This window comes from Anolis sagrei, chromosome 2, assembly GCF_037176765.1.
Source record: "Anolis sagrei isolate rAnoSag1 chromosome 2, rAnoSag1.mat, whole genome shotgun sequence".
NCBI lineage: Eukaryota > Metazoa > Chordata > Lepidosauria > Squamata > Dactyloidae > Anolis > Anolis sagrei.
Genome location: NC_090022.1, coordinates 225,559,487 through 225,582,616, shown reverse-complemented (window position 1 = coordinate 225,582,616; position 23,130 = coordinate 225,559,487). Strand labels below are relative to the sequence as shown.

Below are 23,130 nucleotides of genomic sequence, written 5' to 3'. Positions count from 1 at the left end.
CAATTTTCTTACTAATTACAGGCTTCGATTTGTCTTGCCTATTATAGTTTCCAGTATCAGAGTACCAAAACAAATGATTTCGAGTGTATCAAATGAAGTACCCAGTATACCTCAGTTAACAAGGCAAATGTGTTCCTAGGCATTATTTCATTAACAAAATGTATGGTACCAGAAGCAGAATTAATATGGAAATAATAAGAATAGGTTTTTATACCACCAAAAAAAAAGAAAAAAAAGAAAAACAGTTCACCATATTTCAGCAAACCTTTTATTCAAAACTAACAGTAAGCACACATGAAGTGAAACTACCAGTTCAGATGTGGCTTGTATAAGTTAGCAAAAATATTTTGAATCTTCTAGACCAGGGGTCCTCCAACTAAGGCCCGGGGGCTGAATACGGCCCTCCAAGGTCATTTACCCGGCCCTCGCTCAGCGTCAACCTAAGTCTGAAATGACTTGAAAGCACATAACAACAACAATCCTATTTCATCAACCAAAAGCAGGCCCACACTTCCCACTGGAATACTAATAAGTATATATTTGTTAAAATTGTTCTTCATTTTATTTATTGTATTGTTTTAAGTATTTTTTGTACTACAAATAAGATATGTGCAGTGTGCATAGGAATTCATTCGTTTTTTTCAAATTATAATCTGGCCCTCCAATAGTTTAAGGGACCGTGACCTGGCCCTCTGTTTAAAAAGTTTGAAGACCCCTGTTCTAGAGACTAAGTGTAAGCTTCCTCTAAAATGCATAGGGATTTTCCCCCTTTTCTTTCACTAGCCCAGGGGTTCTCAGCCTGTAGTCCCCAGGTGTTTTGGTCTACAACTTCCAGATATCCCAGCCAGTTTACCAGCTGTTAGGATTTCTGGGTGTTGAATGCCAATATATCTAGGGATCCACAGGTTGAGAATCACTACACTATCCCCTACTTTTTAACAATTTCTATTATGGTTTCTAAATCTATGCTTTAAAAAGCTCCCCTGAGCATAACTGGTAACACAAGTTTATCCCCTTCCTTACATTAACTGCTTTGCTATTCATGCATGCTCAGCATGGGAATCTAGAAAACGTTATTTATTTTGCTTGCGGGAGGACTGACATAGTTTCCCATCTCAAGTTGGGCCTCTCCCTTACAAACATTGCAACAATATGGCACCAAAAGCATGTGTTTCTCCAGCCCTTCACCATTTACTCAATTGATATGCTGTTAAAAAAGACCTTCCTACTAAAGCGAGGAATAGAAAAAGGGAGGCCAGGCAGTCATAAAAATGGTTTGTAAAAATAAGCTTCTTTGTTAACTGAATATGTCCATATCTTGTTTAATCTACTGAAAATGTAAATTTCTGTCCAACCTTAAAATCTGACCTACATATCGATGTTTAGATTTATTTGTGTATACAGTATTTCTTTCCTTCTTTTCTTGACTTTCTTTATAGATTAAGGCAAATGCAGATTTTTGTTTCCTGCTGCTACTGAGATGTGTGAATGAACCAGCTCAAAAATCAGATCTTAATACCCTCTGCTGAAGACACTGATATTTGATATTTCAAATTTGAATCTACATAAAAAGTGTAGCAGAATAATCTGATGTACAATTGGAAAAAAAGATGGTACTAAAATCACTGCAGAATGTTACTGTGGTGTTGGTTGATGGTATTTAGAGTGATTCAGCAGAAATATAACAGCAGGGAAAGAGATGAAAAGCATGGCTATGGAAAGCTGAACAATGAAGTTTGATACTGCTGTGATATTATAAAAACTGCTGGTGCAGACAGTTACAATGTCCATACTAAAGCAGGAGGCACCCTAACCAGTGGCTTTGATTGTATTCCAGTGCTTCTAAGCCTATCGAGTGTGAGAACAGCCAAGAATGTTTTCTCCAACATGTCAGTGTGTTCCCAGCTATGGCTTTTGTCAGATTATGTCAGTGGTTGGCAACACTTTTGTGTCCACAAAGTACAATTGTTCCTTTATTTTCTGGAAACTTGGCAGGGAACGGCATTCATCAAGAGACAACTACTTCATTAAAGAGGACAAGTATCTGTCTGACTGATAAAAGCCTCAGTTTCAATACTTTCAAATCCAACCTTCTGAAGTTAGGTGTGCATATTAAAGCAGTGGGTACTTGTTATTAAGAAAGAAAATCTAAAAACACAAAATATAACCCAATATTTAATTCCATGCCAAGTTTGGTTCTTAGTATCAGAACTTCAACTAGTCTCTGAGAGACTACACATGATAGCAGACACATATCTGTAAGCCACTTTAGGAGCTTTTTAGATGAAGGGCAAGGTGTAACTAGTCTAAATAAATCAGGCAAATAAGCAATAAAGTTCCAGTAGGAAGTGCATCATTAGCATGACTGTCAAGAACTGGGTTTAAGTTTTAAGGCTGAAACAGAAAGCAGAAGTCCTGAAACTACTTTAAGTCAGAGACAAACAGGAGTTGCAATCTAAGGCAACAGTTGGGAAAAGAAAGTGGAATCAGGGAGTGATCTCACATTTAAAACAAGCTCTATGCACTGGCCTAGTTGGAAGGGTTTTATAGTGCCTGGTGACCATAAGGTCAAGTTGAATCAAGATAAGAATCGGCTGCATTTTTTCAGCCTGGAAATGCAGGCCAAAGGATACCTAAGGACTAACAGCTTGCACAACCTCCTAAGAAATGAAAGGACTGGTGCTGAGGAAGAAAGTCATCAAAGCTAGCTTTTACAATGTTGGTTAGTTATACCCAGTCTGCAAACAGCTATGGCAGGAAGCTGTTGAGACTGGTGGCATATATCCAACTGAAACAGTGACATTTTCTAAGTATTATGTCATCTACAATTCACTATGAAACCAGATATTAAAATTCATATTTGAAATCCAAAATACCACCAAATTTCATATACTGCTATTTACATGTTTTAAGAAGCGAGCATGAATACAATAAAAGCCAACCTTATTGCTTCAGCACCAGGCCGTTGGGTTACTGTTGTACGCAGATCAATTAAGGCAATTTTTATCAGTTCAGGCTTTTCCTTGCTTTCCCTTATTACTCCTGTCATGCTTAATAGTTTTACATGAAGTTTCATAGCTTCGTACTGTATAAATTGGGGGAAAAGGTATCATGAGAAGCAGAGGATTTTTACAAAACATAGCTAAGCAATTCAACCATGAACATTCTGTGAGTAAGAATCATGGCACAGGCCAGAACTATGCTCCATTACAAGGCAATCCGTTTATATTTCCTAGACCTAAAGAGCAAAGGGCAGGGGAGACTATCATGGCTGATTTGGGATATTTTTAAAAAACTTAAGAGTCCCCCATCACCACTCTTAAAACAATCTGTGACACTTTGGTTCCTCACACTGAAGTCACATCATTTCGGAGGGCCATTGAACATATAAATTATGCCAAGCATGAAATGGAGCAGAAGGAGCTCTAGTTAATATGTAACAATATGCATCATAAGATATTTCTTATTGCTTTTTTTTACTAACAAACTAATGACATTTGCTCATCTTTTCAACCAGATATCTTTTTAAAAAAACAGGCTCGCATACAGGGAAACAGACAAGGACAAACAGAAAAAGAAACTCACTAATGAAAGTAAAGAAACAAAAATATTCACTTAACTCAGAAACATTTGCAGTTTAGACTGAAGTGCAGGTCTGAATGAATGAGTTTTATTACAGCCTCAGACCAGGAAATGTTTAAACATTAAAATTAGAGTTTTTAAAAAATATTAAAACCATTGTAATCAGCTTCATATTGGAAACATATCCATGACAAGTCTAAAACATATAGCTGAAGCCTGTTTTACAAATGATACTTGATTAAAATAAATGACTATAGATATTAAAATGTGTAGGTTAAAACATTATCCATTAAAATCATCCAAAATGTTATAGCTGCAGTATACAACTGAGCCACTATTAAAATGACCCATGATTCCCTATCCTCTGTTAGATATTTTAAATAGTTTTCCTCACTTCTGTCAAGGATCTTCTATACAACAGGACTAATAAAAGAAGATTGAATGTTCCTGTAGAAGTAGCAATGTAATAGAACATGAAGTACAGGTCTGGATTTTTAAAAAAATCTGCTCATAATGGAGGTATTTATTTCATAGGAACAGTCAAAGGAAAATACATGACATCATTGGCAAATATGCTTGCCTGAACTGCACTACAATTTGACTGCTTCCAATAGGATAAAGAACATTGGGGATATTTTTTAAAGTCTAATTTTATTGTGATTGTAAAGTGGAAGAATGCGGTAGCAACCACAGCTAGAGTAAAATCTGGTTGACTCACCCTGGGCTTTATCATACACACTTGGCTGTACTTTTGCTAAAATATATACCCTCCCACTCATTCGTTTGAGACAAAAATAAAGCACAGCACAGCTTAAGAGTTCACCTGCAACTTTCTTCTGTGTTTCTGGTTAAGTAATACCAGAAGGTGAAAAAAGGTCTTCCAGGCTGCACACATTAAAATGCATAACATTTCTGAATAATGCCACAGATAAAAATATAACATATGATACTTCTGAAAGCTACCCAACTACCTTACTGATTATGGAGATCCCAAAGACCGGCAATCACTGTTCCAACTATCATTTTCTTTTGAAAGATACCAATTTTTCAGACAAAATTAAATTCTTGTTGCTTTATACTATCAACTATTAAACACACCATTTTGGGCAATGTTGGATCAACAGCTGTTTCACTATAACCAATTGCTGCATAGAGCTTATCTTTTTCTTCTGGACTCATCAAATCTTCAAAACCTGTAACATATAACAATACGAATACATTCCGTTTTTAAAAGTGTATCATAACACAACTAAGCACTCAAAAGAGATTCTTTTTCCCCCTTTTTTGTAATTATAACCTTACAAATCTTAAAACTACTTTGGTAGTCTGTAAAACCAAAAATGATCAGGATCCTAATTGAATGAGTTCCCCCAAAAGAACTGGGAAGGAGTAATCTCTCAGGTTTCCCAACCTAACCCTCTGGCACTCTCAGAATGTGTTCTGTCATACTGCAAAAGCTTCCAGGCCAAATTCTGTAATGATACAGAGGGCTGCAGGAGACTGAAGAAAGGCCTGTTAAAATAACAAAGGTGTGGTTACAGACACACTTCAGTAAGCCTGAAGTGTTACCACGCTGAGTAAAATTATCCCAGAAGTAGTCCAACACAGTTTGGATCCAGGGTTCTTTCTTGTGAACTGAACGAATTGTCTTCACTTCAAAGTAGAGAGCCTCTCAATTCAATATAATGTGTGCACTAAATATATGGACATTTAATTACATTATTTATAACATCACTTGATACCATCCATTTTCTTTCCATATACAGATACCTATAGATTGGCCAAGAAATGAACTTAATTGCAAAGTGTTTCCAGTACCTGAGGGAAAATCAAATTATATGTGCACTAATATTAACAGGAAACTACAAAGGCAACTTTCACTAAGTTCAATGCAGCATATTTGTAATTGAATACAAGATAAAAATTTCAGTCAGGCCATAACACATTAGAACCGTAGAAAACATTAAAACATCAAGATGGAACGCATGTTCAAAGTTCTATCATATTAAGTAAATGTTCTGTAATTTAAAATTTAATATCATTTCTCTTTGGTTACCTCCTCAAACTATGTAGTTTATAGAGAATTTCATAAAAACAGATCAAGAATAACATTTTAAACATTAAAGCCAGAGTGAAAGATGTCTTGTATTTTACCATTTCTGTCAATAAAAATCTGATATCTGTAACTTATTTTTAAAATTTCCTTTGTTAATATCATAGACTTTTTCTTGTTTATTTTCAGACCTGCCACCTTTCCATAGTCTTCAAATTTCTTGAGCCAATTGGAAATACTTTCTAATGGATTATTAATGATGCAAATTATATCATCTGCAAAGGCTCGTACCTTATAATTTTCCTTATTAATTTTAATTCCTCTTAAATTTGGGTCTTCCCTCAGGCTTTTTAGTAGAATTTCTAAAGCCAATATAAATAACAAAGGTGATAGAGGGCAACCCTGTATTGTGCCTTTGGCCATTTTGAAGGGTCCAGATTCTTGCAGATTGATAGTCAGTTTGGTTTCTTGGCTGTCATAGATAGCATTAATTGTGTTTAAGAATTGAAATCCATAGTTTAATTCTTTAATAAGTAATTTTAAAAAATCCTAGTTCAGGTTATCAAACGCCTTTTCCGCATCAAGACTTAATAGGGCTAATTCTTCTTGATTGTTCTTTTCATAGAATTCAATTGCATTTAGAATGATTCTGACATTGTCCTTAATTTGCCTATTAGGTAAAAATCCTGCCTGTTCCTCTTTAATCCAATCTTTCAAAAATGTTTTTAATCTTTCCGCAAGTATGCTAGCGAAAATCTTGTAGTCGACATTAAGGAGGGGAATAGGTCTGTAATTTTCAACGTCTCTTGAATCCTGGTTCTCTTTATGTATCATCGTTATGTATACTATTTTCCATGACTCGGGGAGTTTGTCTTGATCGTATAAAATTCCATTCATCAAATTTAAAAGATGTGGTGTGACTACATCTAACATTGCCTTATAGTATGTTGCTGTAAAGCTGTCCGGGCCTGTGGCCTTGTTCCCCTCCATTCTCTTAACAGCTCTTTTGACTTCATCTTCTGTAATCGTTTTATTTAAAGCTAGCCTTTGTTGATCTGTTATTTTGTGTAATCTTTGCTTGTTTAAAAATGACATAATATCCTCTTTTTTATCTGATCTTTGGTATATAATTTTTGGTAGTATTTGTAGAACTGTTTTATTATATCTCGATCATTTACAAATGATTTTCCCTCAGCTATTATTTCTGTTATCATTTGTGCTTGGGTTGTTTGTTTTTTTGGCGGATTTTCCTTGAAAGCCACCTTCCCGGTTTGTTAGCATGTTGAAAGTCTCATTGTTTGATAAATTTCAACTGTTTTGCCAGATGTTCTGTTTCTAATTGTTCTCTCTGGATGGTCCATATTTTTAAATCTTGATTAGCTTTTTTGTCCCTAGGATTTTGTTTTAGTTTACATTCTAGATCTGCTATCTGTTGACTTAGTTTTACATTTTTGTGAGCTTTGTTGGATAAAGTGCCCGCGCATCACTGGTTTGCTAGCATCCCAGATGGTTTGTAGGGAAATCTCTTGAGGTATATTCAACTGGAAATATTCCTTCAATAATTCTTTATTTTTATCTTCTTCTGATTTTAAGAGATTATCATTTAATCTCCATCTGGGGGTTTTCTTTGTCTCATTTATGGTAAATTCAATGGGGTAGTGGTCTGATAGTGTTCTTGATAGGATATTAGTATTTGCTATTTTTGTGAATAGATAATTCAAAATCGAGGCCAAATCAATCCTAGACCATGATTGATGTCTGCCTGAAAAGAATGTGAAATCTTTTCTGTAGGGTATTGTCTTTCTCCATATATCGTTCAGGCTGAATTCTTGTTTGAAGTTGAGGAAGGTTTTTGGAAGTTGATTCCTTTTGTTTCCTTGTTTATTTATTTTATTTGTTTTATCCAATTTTGTGTTAATTAGTCCATTATAGTCACCCACTATAATTAAACTGTCAAATTCTTGGTTCAAAATATTTCTCAAGACAGTGTAATTAAAATCCCTATTATGCAGAATAGGGAGAGAAGTGGGATTCAAACAGCACACACTGATTTGAAGATAGTGAAGGTGGGCAGGGAAGGTAACTGGCAGCTACTTAGTTATATGGGATTGCACCTAGATCCACAAGCCCTTCTACAAACACAAAATGGAAATTTAATTCGTAATACATTTTAATACATTTAATACATAATTCGTAATACATTTTTCTTTCTCACAACACAACAGAAGGATAAAGAAATAAAGTAATAAGTGCTAAAGAAAAGATGCCTGGGTTGGCAGAGAACTACACAGAAGAAATGGAGTCACATATACTGAGATAGTGCTAACAATAGACTGAGGAGAGTCCAAAACATCTCTTTTGGTAAGAGGTAAAAAAGACTTTAATGTGTTTAAAAAAACCCAAAGTATTCCTAATTCTAAATAATCATAGATATACCTTTTGGTTCTTGTACACGTTCAGGGCTCTTCTTTCCAACCCAGTCCCACATCCAACCAAACCAGCCTTGAGACTCTTCATTGTCCTGTTTAGCTCCTAGTCTGTAAATCTTTAGTCCAGCTTTAGTTGCCTATTAAGCAAAACAGCATTAATACTTGTTAAATAATTAACATCAAATATCTTAAACAAAATAGCAAGCATGTCAAAAACAAGAAAAACGTGCAGAGAACTGCAGCAGAAGCTGCATGCTCTAAATGGACAATATCATTAAAATGCAGCTTTACCGCCTATCTATTTTTTGGACTGCTACCTTGGCAACACATACTTTAAAAACAGAATGAAATATTTAAATATAATACTAATATTGCAGTTGTAATACTGAATATAAATGAATCCAAAAGGAAGTGCCAGGACTAAAGAACTATGGGCATTAATATCTGAAGAGCGCAACTTTTTTACACGTTCAAAAAAACCCCTTAATTCCATTGAAGTTTGAATTAAAGTTTATTGTTGTAAATCATTTTCTATATTTCCTTATGTAAACTAGGATCGTACATAAGATTTTGTTGTTAATGATGATAGTGATGATAAAAATAATATTGGTAACAATCAGTTATTTATATAACACCATCACTGTACATCAAACTTTACAATTAAAAGAACAAGTAAAAAAGGATGGCAGTGTGTCTCAGGATTAAGTCCAGCAGATACTGTTCCTTCTTTTCTCCCTCCAAGGCCAGTTGTTAAAGTTCAAATCAACCTGTTGTTGAACTACAATAACTCAATAATTTCTCAAAGAGCAAATCCTTTACAACAGAGTTTACTATCAATACTTACCTCAAATTCTGCCTGTTGCCTTGCCAGAGTAATGCTGAATATATCCAATGTCTTCTCCAGATCCTATAAAAGAGAAGATAAAAATTTCACTGCTTAGAAATGATGGCCCACAAGAAACAGCTATAACTGTAACAAATATGCAAGCATTCAGTGGTTAGCTAGTCTGGGTCATATACTCGGCAGTCTTGCTTAGAGAATGGGAGATAGTGTTATAAAGGGCTCACATCTGTAATGATGTCAGTGTATTGTGGAAGAGAAATATTTGTTTTTCTTTCCCTATATCCTGAAACTTTATATGCAAGGCATAGGAAGGGGAATATCTTGTCCCCTTGTCATCATTGTTGCTCCCTACTGGCCACAGAGCACTGTATGATGGCCTGGTAATCACAGACACATTTGCAATGCCAGAACCAGTGTCCCAGTGGCCTGCAAGAAGAAGGGCATCAAGCCATCCCCTCCTTGCAGGTCACAAGGCCCCTGTTATGTCATCAGATATGTGACAGATGATGAGCCAGATGCTCACATGGAATTCTGTGGCTGGCAAGGAGGGGAGACACAAAGGATGATGGTTCAGCAAGGATTCAAACGTGCTTTGTTTATTTATTTATTTATTTATTGTTGTTTATTTATTTATTGTTGTAAATTTGTTTTTATAGGTTGTTTTACATATGCATATTGTTTTGTATGGTCTTGTATATAATGTTGTAAGCCACTTTGGGTCCCGTTTAGGGATAAAAGCAGAATATAAATAAATATTGTACAAATTGCCAGAGAAGGAGACACATGACAATGTAGAAGAGAGTGGTAAGCCCAGGGATGTAGGAAAGGAAGGACTAAAGAGCCACGAGGGAGGCAGTAAAGGGGGAACGAAAAGAGGAAACTTCAAAGTGGATGAGAAAAGGAGCTCCAAACACTGCAGGATGGTAAGTCTATCCGTTGTTCCCTTTCCTTAGACCCCCATCTATACATCCTGTAAAATCCATAATTATGTGGATTATAAGGGGAGGCTATAAAATGCACACTCCTAAGGTGTGCTGCAATGCACTTCCACATGGAAAATATGTGTTAAAAAGTCAGAAGAGTCCAATATCAGTGATACAATGCACTCCATATGATTACTGTATGGATGCTGCAGAGCAGAAATTTGGAACATACGCAGCACTTGTGAAAACTGGAAAATTCAGGTACAGGAACCAGACATGACGCTCTCAGGAAGGTAAACAAACATCTTTTCCCTCCCTCCACAAGAAGAAATTGCTTTCTCCTTTTTTATTTTTGAGCAGAAAGATGAACTCAATTCTCATAAGGTGGGTTGCTGCAATTAAGTGCATTTCTCCAAACATCATAAGAAAAAAAGTTGTTCTGTTGGTTGATTTGGCACCGGGGGGGGGGGTGTATTTGTGTTGCAGGAGCTTTTTCATGGTTCCCGTGGGCCATGTGGAGACTCCCCAGAGTGGAACTGGATTTCTTTAATCCACATTCTGATCTAGATTATGTAGTTGTGTAGAAGCAGCTTCACCCATTCACTATCTCTTTCCCTTTCTAGTCACCCAACCAGCTAGGTGGCTCAATGTAGTAAATATAGCTTTAATGGAGAACTAACTTTCCTCATTCTGAGTAGCCCCAGAATAAGGGATTGTGGCACAGGAGATGATCCATGGGACTTATGTCCCATGCAGGCTGGATCATTCTGGAAGATACAGCAGTGGCCATCATTTTGGTTTTGTCCCCTCTGCACACACAGACTGCATGCTACTAGTGACACCCACTGGGCTAAGTCATTCAAAAGGGCCAGAAGTGATGCTGTAAAGAAGATAGTACTTCCAGTGACCCACATATGTTGGCCTAGGCTATTGGATTTAAAATTTTAACAAAAACTTTTTCATGGGGTTTATATGGTAACTCTCTGCTGAGATTCAACTTGTCTCATTTATTTTTTCATCACAAAGCACTCCATCCTAACTGTTAAGAGTAGGAAAAGCAGTTTAGAAGAATGTGAGCAGGAAAACCTTTTCTCCAGCTCTAAACAAAGTAAGCAATTTAAAGCCTGGCTTAGACTTAATACTCAATGGCATGACTATAAATCCATGGTTTTATTCATCCACATCTGACAAAATTCTTCAGCATGAGACTAATATTAAAATATTATCTGAGAAAATATTATTTATGATAAACGTTAACATACACACAGTAATTTGAAATCACAAACCTCTAGCATAATCAAATTGATTTCAACAGGCTTCTTTGATGTTATTTTTGTTTTATATAGGTCCTTATAGCTCCTCACTTGATTCCTGTGGTAACGAATATGTTCCCAAGACCACATCTGTAATTTGGGTTGGACATTGACTTCAATAAGGCCATTTACAATATAGAACCACCTAGTAGAGGAGAAATTAAAAATGCAAGAAGTACTTGAAAAGTATATAGGAGATTCCCCTTAAAATACTTATTAGAAAATTTACCTTAGGTGAAATTTCATGTTCTGGACTTTCCCCCAAAGGATTAAAAGTGTAATATTTTATAATAAAGATGACAGAATCCCCCCCCCCTTCCCCGAAACACATGTAACACTGGTTATCTTCCTATGTTTTAGATTATTAGAAGGTTTTAATCAGAGAATTTCCATCTTAATATTCATTGCTCCTCAATCTTTTTGATGTCACACTGGTTTTGTAAGGAATCATGTGTTACAAGAACAAGTTTTTCTCTGAAAAAAAAATCAACAAACTTTCTTTTACTCCAATACCTTTTGCTGGCTGCAACAAAGAAGCACTCAATGTGAATATGAAGACAATGTCCCAAGCACTCTTGAATGCTACAGTAAATAATAAAGTAACTTGCACAGAAATGTCTTAGAAGGCAGTAGCCAACTGTCACGTGTTGCCCATAACTGTCATAATTTCTGTTCAATTTCATTTAAAAGGCTGCTAACATTCTCTCCAAACTTTGGAAATACCTGTCTATCTGGGAGCCTTTCCACACCTTTATAGTAAGCCTTATTTACAAATAGTTGATCAATATTGACAGGACCTGAAAACGACCAGGATGAGCACCTTTTCCTTACCTGTGTTTTAGAAGGATATAGTTATACATCTATATAAACAAGGCAATGAACACTTCAAAAGGTTCAAATTGTTGCTGTATATGAGGCAAATATATAAAGTGAATGCTAGAAAAAATTATACATGACAATTTTTATAGAGATTCTGCTAGAAATATGTCTTCAAAAATAATTAGGTGGGTTACCATTCCTTGGCATGGCCGTGAACAGGAACATCTGGTCTAAACTTCCTGTATGGTAAGTTTCGGGTCATCATATCAATGGACTCAAGGAGCTCCATTATACTAAAATACTGAAAATTGGAAAAAATGCATATAATGAATACAAAGTAACTTATACAACAACAAAAATGAGATACAGTTAAACAGAAATAAAAATTATGCCATAAGAACCAAACAAATTAAACTTTTATGTAATATCTGCACATGTGACAAGTGAGAGAAATTTGAAACAGGAATAGCACTGGCATTGTATCTTTTTCATTACTATTCAATTATATTTTTGGTAATTAGGTGATGCCTAAAGTATGTGAACAGGATGGACATGCTAATTTAGGAAAGTTAATATCATTACATCCTCCCTGACTGGCTGTGAGAAGACCTTTACTTATTGGAGCTTGAGTAGCATGCAAGCATGTCCTTCCCAACATTAGCAATGTATGTGTATGAGGAAACAAATCTAGTGCTGCTAAATGCTAAGGATAAAAGCAAGAACTTATAAACATAGCTAGGATAGACAAGATAAGTTTGATGTCAAAAAGATGCATAGGATGACTTAAACTTATATTTATGATTTCAGTAGTGTGCAGTCTGTCAGCTGAACTTTGATTCCAGGACCACCCCACTCCCCCCACCCACGTCGATACCAAAATCTAGGGATGTTCAAGTTTCTTTATATACACTTACATAGCAAATTGTAGTCCCTTATACAAAATGGCAAAAACTCAAAGGAATGCCAGAAAGACCCGAGGATTTGTGAAATGGTAGAAAGTTACAACAGGGTAGATGATTAGCATGTGGAAAAATCAAGAATTGCCTTTTAGATTTTTTACTGAATATTTTCATGCCATTGTTGCTTGAATTTGGGAATGTAGATCCCTTGAATAAAGAGACTGCTCTACACAATTTGAATCCTATAATTTTCAGCTGCCTTATATTCTGGCAACAGGGAAAAGATGCTTGAGTATTAGTTGTTCTGTACATTTAAAATAATTACAGAAAGTTACCTGTGGCTTGTCAAGTTCCATGGCTATATCCTGAAGATTTACATCTAGATCTAGCTTTGGTGAAGAAAAGTCAACATCAGATCGAGGATTCATACGGAGCTTTGCTTTAGTTGAAATGGGCCGGAAAACTAAAAACAAGAATTTAGAATAGAGCAGAGAAAAAATAATCTATATCGATATCTATCTATCTATATCAGTGGTTCTCAACCTGTGGATCCCCTGTGGCCTACAACTCCCAGAAATCCCAGCCAGTTTACCAGCTGTTAGGTTTTCTGGGAGTTGAAGGCCAAAACATCTGGGGATCCACAGGTTGACACCACTGATCTATATAATAAAAGTCAGTATTTGTTTGTATGTTTGTGTGTATGAATGTACTTTCCAAGATTACCCCAACATTCAGAGAGAACTGTAACTCCTGCCAACAACAGATCTGGACCAAACCTGGCCCACAGTTATAGTTCACCAACATCCAGAGACCAATCTGTTCCCAGCTGACAATGGATATGGGCCAAACTTAGCACACACTCTCTACATGGACAACTTTGAATACTGGTGCAGTTGGGAGAGAGGGTTGACATTGAATTCTGAGAGTTGAAGTTCATCTACATTCAGAGAGCACTGTGACCTGAATTGACAATGGATCTTGACCAAACCTGCCACACAGACCCAACATGACCAACTTTGAATGCTGGTGGGTTGGTGGGGGAGGGGGGGGGGAGGTCAGGCCTCTCAAAACCCCACCCATATTTGGAAACTGTAGTTCACCCACAATCAAAGAACACTGGAAACCCAACCGACAACAGATCTTGACTAAACTTGGCACATATACCCAGCATTGCCAACTTTGAATACCAGTAGGGATAGAGGGGAATTGACCTTAGATTCCGGAAGTTACGGCTCACCAGCATCTAGAAAGCACTATGAACCCAGCTGATGATGGATCTGGACCAAAATTGGCATCTATACCCAATGTGGCCAACTGTATATGCAGGTAGGGTTTGGGGGGAATTGACCTTGAATTCTGGGAGATATAGTTCACCTGCACCCCAAGAGCACTGTGAGCCCAACCAACAATGGATCTGGACGAAATGTGGCACACAGACTCAATATGGCCAACTTTGAATGCTGGTAGGGTTTGGAGGGAACTGTCCTTGAATTTAGGGAGTTTTAATTCACCAGAAATCAAAGAACACTGTGAGCTCAAGTTACAATGGATGTGGACCAAACTTGGCACGCATGCCCAACATGCTGAACTTTGAATATGGGTGGGGTTTTGAGAGGCCTGACCTTAGAGTCAATTTAGCAAAGAAAGGAGTCAAGTTTCTCACAGAACTGTTACTAAAGAACAATGCATGAACAATGTCAATGCATGCTAGGTAGATGGAGCACTTAAAGATGAGGATAGCAAATGAGTAAAATGTTTTTCCCATCAAATTTCATGCTTTCTTTATCTGCTGGTGTGCGAAGTGCAGTTTTTTGGACAAATTTAATTGAGCAGTGTTCATAATTATTGGATTTGACTTGGGATGTTGCCCAATCCAAATAACTTCAGCTCTGAACCGAGGGGATAGGGCAGTACGAGTAATGCTGTAGGGATGGTCACTTTGCTAAGTACATGATTAAAGATTGGGTCATCACTCTGTGTCTCTGACTCACGCACTTGCAAATTAAATGATTGGGCCAACCTCAGCATTTGACCAGAATCAGACCAAGAAGAGACTCTTCTGTGGATACAGAAAGCAGTAAGAGCTTAGCAAAAGCTGAGATTTTGGAAGGGTGGACAACGTAGATTATCTCAGTATAGATGGAAGCAATCTCACTGCAGAACAGGTCAAGGCTGAAACCAGAACAGAGGAGGCTTTAAACATGGAGGCCTTCTATGTTGATTTCATACTGAATGAAGCTGAACTTTGAGAAGATAGCTCAATTTATTTATTTATTTATTTGCTATATTTGTATATTGCCCTCTCAGCCTGCAAGCGACTTGGGCTGAGAGCAAAATTAGAGCACTTCAGGAAAGTTTCAGAGTATCCCATTATTTTTTGTAATGCAGGACTAGGTCATGTTAAGAGGTCTTCTCCCACATTTAGGCAATGAACCCGCACACCGTGAATGCTGTGGAATGCATTTAACTCTGCAGCAGCTAATTTGGCTCATGTAGATAAGATCAAATTGTGCCTAATTTTTGTGTTCCGGGGGTCTCGCGATAGCAGGGTTGAGCTGTAACAAAAGCAAGATAAACCAAGTCCATATTTACTTATAAAGAAAACAAAAGGTCTTGAGTCTTTCAAAGTCTGGCTAACAAAACAGATTTATAGCACACACAAGCCAAGGTCAACAGTACAATTAATGCTGACAAGCCAGTACTACAGTGTTAGGCCAGGAACAAGGAAAAACAGTAGCCAAGATTACAGTCCAATAGTCAGATGCTAATCCTTCACTTATCAGAGTTCATAAACAAGACCAAATATCCAAGAGAACAAACTGAAATCAGAATTCTGAAGTCAAGCCAGATAGTTAAGGATACAAACTGAAGTCCAAGTTCATAAAGAAAGCCAGGAAGTCAGTCCAGAAATCAGAGTCAAGTATTCAGGATACAACAGGGTGCAGAACAGGATAACAAGAACAAAGATCAAGAGTCCAGAATTCTTACCCAGGCCAACAGAGCCAAGATCCAGGACAAAGGTACAATGGTATGATGTTATCTGCTACCAAAAAGCTATTCTTTTTCAGATTACTTTTATCATGAGATCTCATCTGCTGCTCATTTCAGCAAGCCTGTACAGATAATCACAGAAGCTTGTGATGCTTTCCTTGAGGAGGAGGTCAGATTAACCCCTTCCAAGCTTGTTCCAAATACTGAAAGAGTTCTCAGCTGGAGACCTGCCCCCAGCAGCAAGCAAACCAGGCCAAACAACTGCTGGACATAAAACTAACAGCCTACCTTTTCAAAGTATCATCAGCATAATTTTTATCCTCCCATGGTCAAAACTAGATCTAGGTAACAGCCTTATAATAAAAAAAATGAAGAACTTACCAAAACTGTAGCCATCTGGAATAGTACCATTGCTTGCAATTCCAAATTTTAAATCATTCTGAGGAGAGTGAAATAAAAATGAATTTTAACATTTTCATAACAGTAACAATAATGAGTAATACATTGAAGAAAAAGAATGTTAAGCAATTCTTTTCAACTGGCCAACATCCAATTAAAATAAAGAAATCTGAAACAGTGCACTATGTAAGTTTCAACACTTTGTAATTGCAGGCTTGTGCTAAACCAGTGATTCTCAACCCGTGGGTCCCCAGATGTTTTGGCCTTCAACTCCCAGGAATCCTAACAGCTGGTAACCTGGCTGGGATTTCTGGGAGTATGTGGGCCAAGACACCTAGGGACCCATAGGTTGAGAACCACTGTGCTAAACTATCCATAAAAATTAAGTATGCATGCAAATATCCATCACAATTCGGCTGTGATAGTGGAACGTTTCCTAGGTATGTATTTACTTTTAATAACATTCCCCATTGACAGAAGAACTAGCTTTTGTGACCTCCTAAAGATACCTGATTCTGGTGTTGAGCTTGTAATGACAGCAAAAAAATCCCTTGTTTTCCAAAATAATAGTGTTTTCTGAAGCCCATCTGAAACATTACTAGCTTTATAAACAAGGGACATGCATTTCAAAATAGTGCTTCCAATTAAACATCATTTTCAGGAGGCTACCAGAATGTTTCAGAAGCAAGCAGAAGCAAAATACAGAGAGAATGGGCTTGCACAATGTTTACAAGGCTAACCAAACCAAAATTATGAGAGTTTCCCAAAGTACACTGAATGTTTTTGGTGTTGATTAGTAATCCTAAAAGCTAATGAGCTACGAAAGTGTATGGGTCTCTTGGCTATGTGTCAAATGTTGCCTAATATAGACTAATATACATATCCACTGAGGTTTGGTTTCAAGATCAATGGTGCATATCAAAATCTATGGATGCTCAAGTCCAATAATATACAGTAGCATAGTAAAATAGCACCCCTTACATAAAATGGCAAAATCAAGCTTTGCTTTTGAGATTTTTAAAATATTTTCAAGCTATAGATAATTGAATCCATGGATATAGAATCCATGGATACTGAGGTCCAACTGTATGGAATCAAGATGATACAGTGAATCTAACAGCAGAGGAAGCCCCCTATCAGTATCAGGGAGAATCATCCCTGGATATACAGAGAATGTTCAATTTCACCTCCTGAGGCTTTTTAGACCTTATTGTCTCATTTTCCTCCAACTCCTGTCTCTTACCTTATTTGTGTTCTTTTTCTTTATTTCTATGTTACAAGCCTTTTTCTTTTTATCCTCTCTGTATCTAGAACTAGCCAGCAATTTAATTTCCTCAGCTTCACTTTCATTTGAGGACATAAATAACTTTTATAAAACCCTCTTTCTTTCCTCCCAGAGAGGTACACTGGACATCAGTCATCTTGGAGGCTGTCTGTGCTGGTTTTTTTGTCCCTCAATTATCTGTTCAGCTACTATACAAATTTAAATAAAGTTATTACTATTTTATCTCTCTACTGACTCTTATTTTCTGAATTCCTGTTGGGTTTCTAAGGCAAAAGAATTAAAATGAGAGTAAAGGTGAAGAGAACCAACAGCAGCAATTGAAAAAGAATGTAGTCTTCTGCCACCCGGGAACAGCATGTAAGAGGACTGTGATGGACTGCTCCTCGTCCATTCTGATACTAAGAGTACACATCTTCTTTTAAAGGACAATCTCACTTCTGGCAAGCTTCCATGAGCACAATTCTCTTTTACAGTAAGAATGGTACTCCTCCACATCTTAATGGAAAATGTGACTTTACTTAGGCACTAGAAAAACATCATCATATTCAGTGCAGAGTGCAAAAAAGAAAAAAACTGAGAAAAGGGTACATACAGCCTATCCTATATTCAAAGCACAAGAGCTTTAACATACTTTATATCTGTTCATATTACTGTATATAAATATATTTACTCATGATCCTCTATTGCCCTGAAATATATATTATGAAAGATGGTATGCAGCCACAGTATGCAAAAAAAGTTTATGTTTTAGATGCTTTAATTCGGTTTAATAGGGCTTAACACCAAGTTATCTAAAACAAAACTATAAATTTAATGCAGCAGAGGGAATAGTTTAAAACGCAGACATCACGGCTAATAAAATCATTAGAAGGCACTCTCAGCTGAGGAAATTATACTTCACAACTATTTTTAACATTAAATGTGATGAATTAGATATGACACTTACCAAAGATTCTTTATAACTATTGTGATGAAACATTTCAGACTTCACATTCCAGTACGCAAAGAAGTTATCCAATCGAACAAGCTGAAATCAAAATGTATAGCCAGAATTAACTAAAGGCTTAACTGTAGTTAAACACTTGGTTTTACAACTAATCCAGCTATACATACTAACCTTGGAGTGCAGACCTATTCCAGAGTTTCAACTACTTCTCTAGCACATCTACACTGACCATGTAATGTGGGATGAAAAAGGCAGAGTCAGAAGTAAAGCGAAGGTACCTGATCACATGTAAAGCACTGGAATCCGATGTGCATTATGGCCCTATTTCAGAGCAACCCCAAATTTTGCTTATTCCAATTTAAGGCCTCTAATTCATGTTCCTGTACTTGTTCGCATCGTGCATCATTTTAACACAGCATCTTTGAAATGCCTTAAATGCACATTATATGGTCAGTGTAGATGTGCTCTTCATACCGAGGAGTCAAAATGTGTTAACTAGCTTTACCCCACGTTGTGGACTGGAAATCCCTGGATGTCATATGAACATCCAGAAGTAACTTCTTCCCCAAGATAAGAGTATAGACCCAGTGTTGACAATTTCCAAGAGGACACCCACTGCATGGAGAGAAAGAACCAGGTAACTCACTTCTATTTGTGGGTTGTTGTACGTTTTTCCGGGCTATATGGCCATGTCCTAGAGGCATTCACTTCTATTTCTCTTTTCAGTTCCATGCTAATTTTCCCTCTTAATGACAACAATGAGCTGAACAAGCTATATTAGGAAGGAGGGAACATTTGGCTAATAAGAATCTCAGAAGGAAAGTTTATGGAATTAGAACTCTCATCAGAATAAGAAAATGATATTTATTGTTCCCATCAAAACTCAAATATGTTCATGAAAATATGTCATTACCTCAACACTAACTGTATTTTTTTAGTTTGATATAGTTGCACACTGCCTGTCTCCATGAATAGGGTCCAAACAGTGCAATTAGGCAATCTCTGATGGACCAAAAAACATTATTCTTAGTGTCTATAATGTAGCATGGCAATTTAAGGAGATTCTTATACTACCAGGAATCCCATTTTACCTTATGGAACAATTTAGTTGTTGCATCTTGTATACATGGATTCCAATTTTCATCTGAAGTCTAGAAGAGAAACAGCAAGTTCTTATGAAATAACTACCAGATAATTCTCAAAATAGCTATGTTTATCTATTTCAGCATAAAATAGCAAAAAGGAGGGTGAAAGATGCAATGAGTCCCTCTGAGATTTAATTATTTATTTAATATGCTTTCATGGATCGCAGTCCATTTCTTTAGGTGCATCTGAAGCACTTAAAGTTACCAGACCACATCTAGAGAACCAACATGTGTTCAAAATGCCATGTAATTTTCAAGTAACATTTGTGAATTCATAATCTGAGCCAGCCATCTGATTCAGAATAATAATTGCTGTATTCCCCCCCTCCCCCATTTTTGGTTATAAAAGATTGGTTTTTTTCAGTTTCTATGGTTGGATGATCAGTGAATGAATGCAACAAGTTTTAGGAATGAACAGAATCATCAAATAGACAAAAGATTTTACTTCTGTACTGGAAAAAGATCCCTACCCATCCTGTAATTAAATGGACTGAGAACTTCACAAAACATTTACAATTTCAATATATTACACATAAATGGCAACTCTACACCGACACTTATTTAGATATTTGGTTCCCATTTTCTAAAAGTTTAAGCCTATATAGTGTCTTATTACTCAATTTAGTTTATTCTCTTTTTTTCTACTTTTTTCTTTAACATGATTTTTACTCAGTAAAAAAACAAATATAAAAAAATGTTTTTTCAATACACAAATAACTATTACCTATGCCTGAGCTGGCTACAAATGTGACAGGCTACAAATGTAGCAATACAATTTCACAAATAACCAGCAAAATTGATGTTTGTTTTAAGCTAAACTTAAAACTAAAAAATGGTAATGTAAAATTACCTGTAAACTAAGATTCTGAAGTGAAACACCAAATGACAATGGAAGATCTTTATTTGTGATCTGAAAAAAAACAGAAACCAAAAATATTCACTATAAACACAGATAATTTATAAAATTTGAGAATGTTTTTAAGCATTAGGGAAGATCACTTACCTATTAATAAATAATCAGATGTTGATGGCCATGTGTATATTTGTGTGTGTATAATGAGAAATTCTGTAAGTCTTTCAAGGCAAGGTAAAATGACGTGATTCAGTTAATGTGAAGATCAATCAGACTTTATGTAGTTTTTCTTTCATTTTGAGGATTTTGTTTATAACAGTGAGCATTAGGAAATTATGGTATCTGAAGTTTTAGTCCTATTAAATTACTTATGTGCAGCTCTAGGAATTATAAAAAAGTAAAAGTTGAAAAATCAGCTTGATCTCATCTTTTGATCTCAGTTCCTCATTCCTCACCAAAAAAAAATAGCTAGAATTTGTAAACAGAGAGCCAAGAGAAAAAAATGCTGACACTTCTCACTAGGCTGGGATTTTACTTTTGTTTTGCTGGATAATATCAGCAAGTAAAAATGATCCTTATATCAGCAAGTAAAGACCAACCAATCCTTAATCAAAATTAACTGCACAGTTCATACCAAAACAAAGCTTATATCCTTTTAATAACTCTACCATCAATTATTCCTCCTTTGCATGTATGTTCTACAACACTTCCTCTGAGAGAGCCAAAAAGCAATTATGAAAGAGGCACACACACTCAGTTTCAATACTGCAGCAATGTTTACAATTCCCTCATAACGTAGGACATCAGAGAACAGAAATAATTTGTACCGACAACACGTAAAACTATTTATACAGAGCCTCCATTCACAAATACTTACATCATCTTCATATCGAATATGGACGTTGGAAATTGTCAACTGAAGATTTCTGATGACCTGAGTGATTAGCTTTTCTATGAAAGTATCTTGCTTCTCCTCTTGTGGATTATCTAAATTAAATAGAATGAATGTCTAGCATTATTCGGCAGAGACAACTGGCAAGGGCTAGTTAAGAAAGTATAGAGCAAGTATTTTAATTCTATATATTTTAATCAAAGACCCAGAACAAGTACTATATATGCTTGTATATACGTTGACTTCATGTATAACACAAGAGTAGGTTTTAGGGACAAAATTATGGGTGTTATATGATCTGTGAATAGGTATCTCATTTTGCTGAGAGAGGAAAATGCCAATGCCGCCTCAGGGGTCCAGCCATCCCTGGCTGCCAAAATTGCTATTCCCCCACACATGCATTCAAAAAAGCAAAACCTGGTTCAGTGCTGGAGAGAGTGAGTGTGTGTGTGTGTGTGTGGGGGGGGGGGGGGTGCTGCCTCTATTAGGTTCTCTCCAGATGGACTAAGCTTTTACCTTTCGCCACTCTATTCAGAGGGTTAAGGTACAGTATTTCCATAAACCTGGGGATAAGTCAGCCCAATTTTAGGAGGGTTGATTTTTTGATCAAAATTTCTAGACTTGTACATGAGAATATACAATAATGTGCAGGCACTTAATCAGGTGTGTTAATTATACTGTATGTTTTAAACAGCGCTTCTTAAATTATTCAAATTGGGACCCTTTTTATCTGAGAAATTGTTATGACTAGAGGTATAGGTATATAAATAGGTATAAAAATCAAGCATTTACTGATAATCAATCAACTTCTACAAGATTTGCTAGGGTGACTTTCCTTTTTATGAAGTACAGCTGAAGCTTTTCCGGCAGAGTCTGCTGTAAACACTGCACATAGTTGCTAACAGATTTGCGCATTCTCTAAACAGCCACTTGGTGGCACTAACAAACCTTTTACTGTAACCAAATTTGTCACAACTCCCTTTTTTTTGTAATTTGTAATAAGGACCATAGTTTAAGAAGCAATCATTTAGAACACAGTGCTTAAAGCAATTCCAGTTTACAACAGGTAAAACAATATGGATGTGTTCAAAACTGTTCATGAAAATAAATATAGCATAGTTGAACATGGACTATCTAGCTCCCTGCCCTACTGAAAAGAAGTAAGTATATTTTCCCCATCTTGAGTGCACTTCAAGAGTCCAAACCTGGCAAAGGTGCCGTGCTGCTTCTGCATCAATAAAAATATAAGGACTATCTACTCCTTCTCATTTCTATGTGTGGCTTAGGGGAAATTTTGTCTGCCAGTATTCCAATACTCAAACTTTAGACAGAGTCATGCTACTGAGATGATCAACAAAATACTGAAGTTTCATCTGCATCCATCTAGCCTAGTAGTATCACACCAAAAATAATCACCAAACAGTGAGTGAGTGCAGAAAGAGAATACATATTCATCAAATTGACAGGCACCTTATTAGTATTACAAGTTTAACTGACATCTTGTGGTTACCTAAATAATTCTCCAAGTGGGAAACCAACCTACCTGAATTCATATTAAATCGCATCTCTTAAGAGCTTTAGCAAAGATTTGGCCAAACCACTTCACATTTATCTCAAGGAAATGAAAGTGCCATGAATATAAAAAAAATATTGCTTAACCAAAATCACAGGATCTGAACACTAAAAATTAAATCACAGTGAACTAATGAATAGCTATAACCGGAAGTGATGGCAGTGATGGCTGCTCAGCTCCAGGT

At 36.4% G+C, this 23,130-nt stretch overlaps 1 protein-coding gene across 3 annotated transcripts in view; it reads right to left on the bottom strand.

Annotated features, from left to right (window-relative positions):
* VPS13A (vacuolar protein sorting 13 homolog A) overlaps positions 1-23,130 on the bottom strand; it is a 155,730-nt gene that overhangs the window by 111,850 nt on the left and 20,750 nt on the right. For all 3 annotated transcript variants that reach the window (XM_060762168.2, XM_060762167.2, XM_060762166.2), the window contains exons 6-17: positions 21,359-21,468; positions 20,479-20,538; positions 19,575-19,634; positions 18,484-18,564; positions 16,235-16,292; positions 13,198-13,325; positions 12,158-12,264; positions 11,118-11,289; positions 8,909-8,971; positions 8,072-8,201; positions 4,681-4,775; positions 2,943-3,085 (exon numbers count right to left, since the gene is read on the bottom strand). In XM_060762168.2, coding sequence (XP_060618151.2) covers positions 2,943-3,085; positions 4,681-4,775; positions 8,072-8,201; positions 8,909-8,971; positions 11,118-11,289; positions 12,158-12,264; positions 13,198-13,325; positions 16,235-16,292; positions 18,484-18,564; positions 19,575-19,634; positions 20,479-20,538; positions 21,359-21,468 — 1,207 coding nt within the window. The remainder of the gene's footprint in view (positions 1-2,942; positions 3,086-4,680; positions 4,776-8,071; positions 8,202-8,908; positions 8,972-11,117; positions 11,290-12,157; positions 12,265-13,197; positions 13,326-16,234; positions 16,293-18,483; positions 18,565-19,574; positions 19,635-20,478; positions 20,539-21,358; positions 21,469-23,130) is intronic.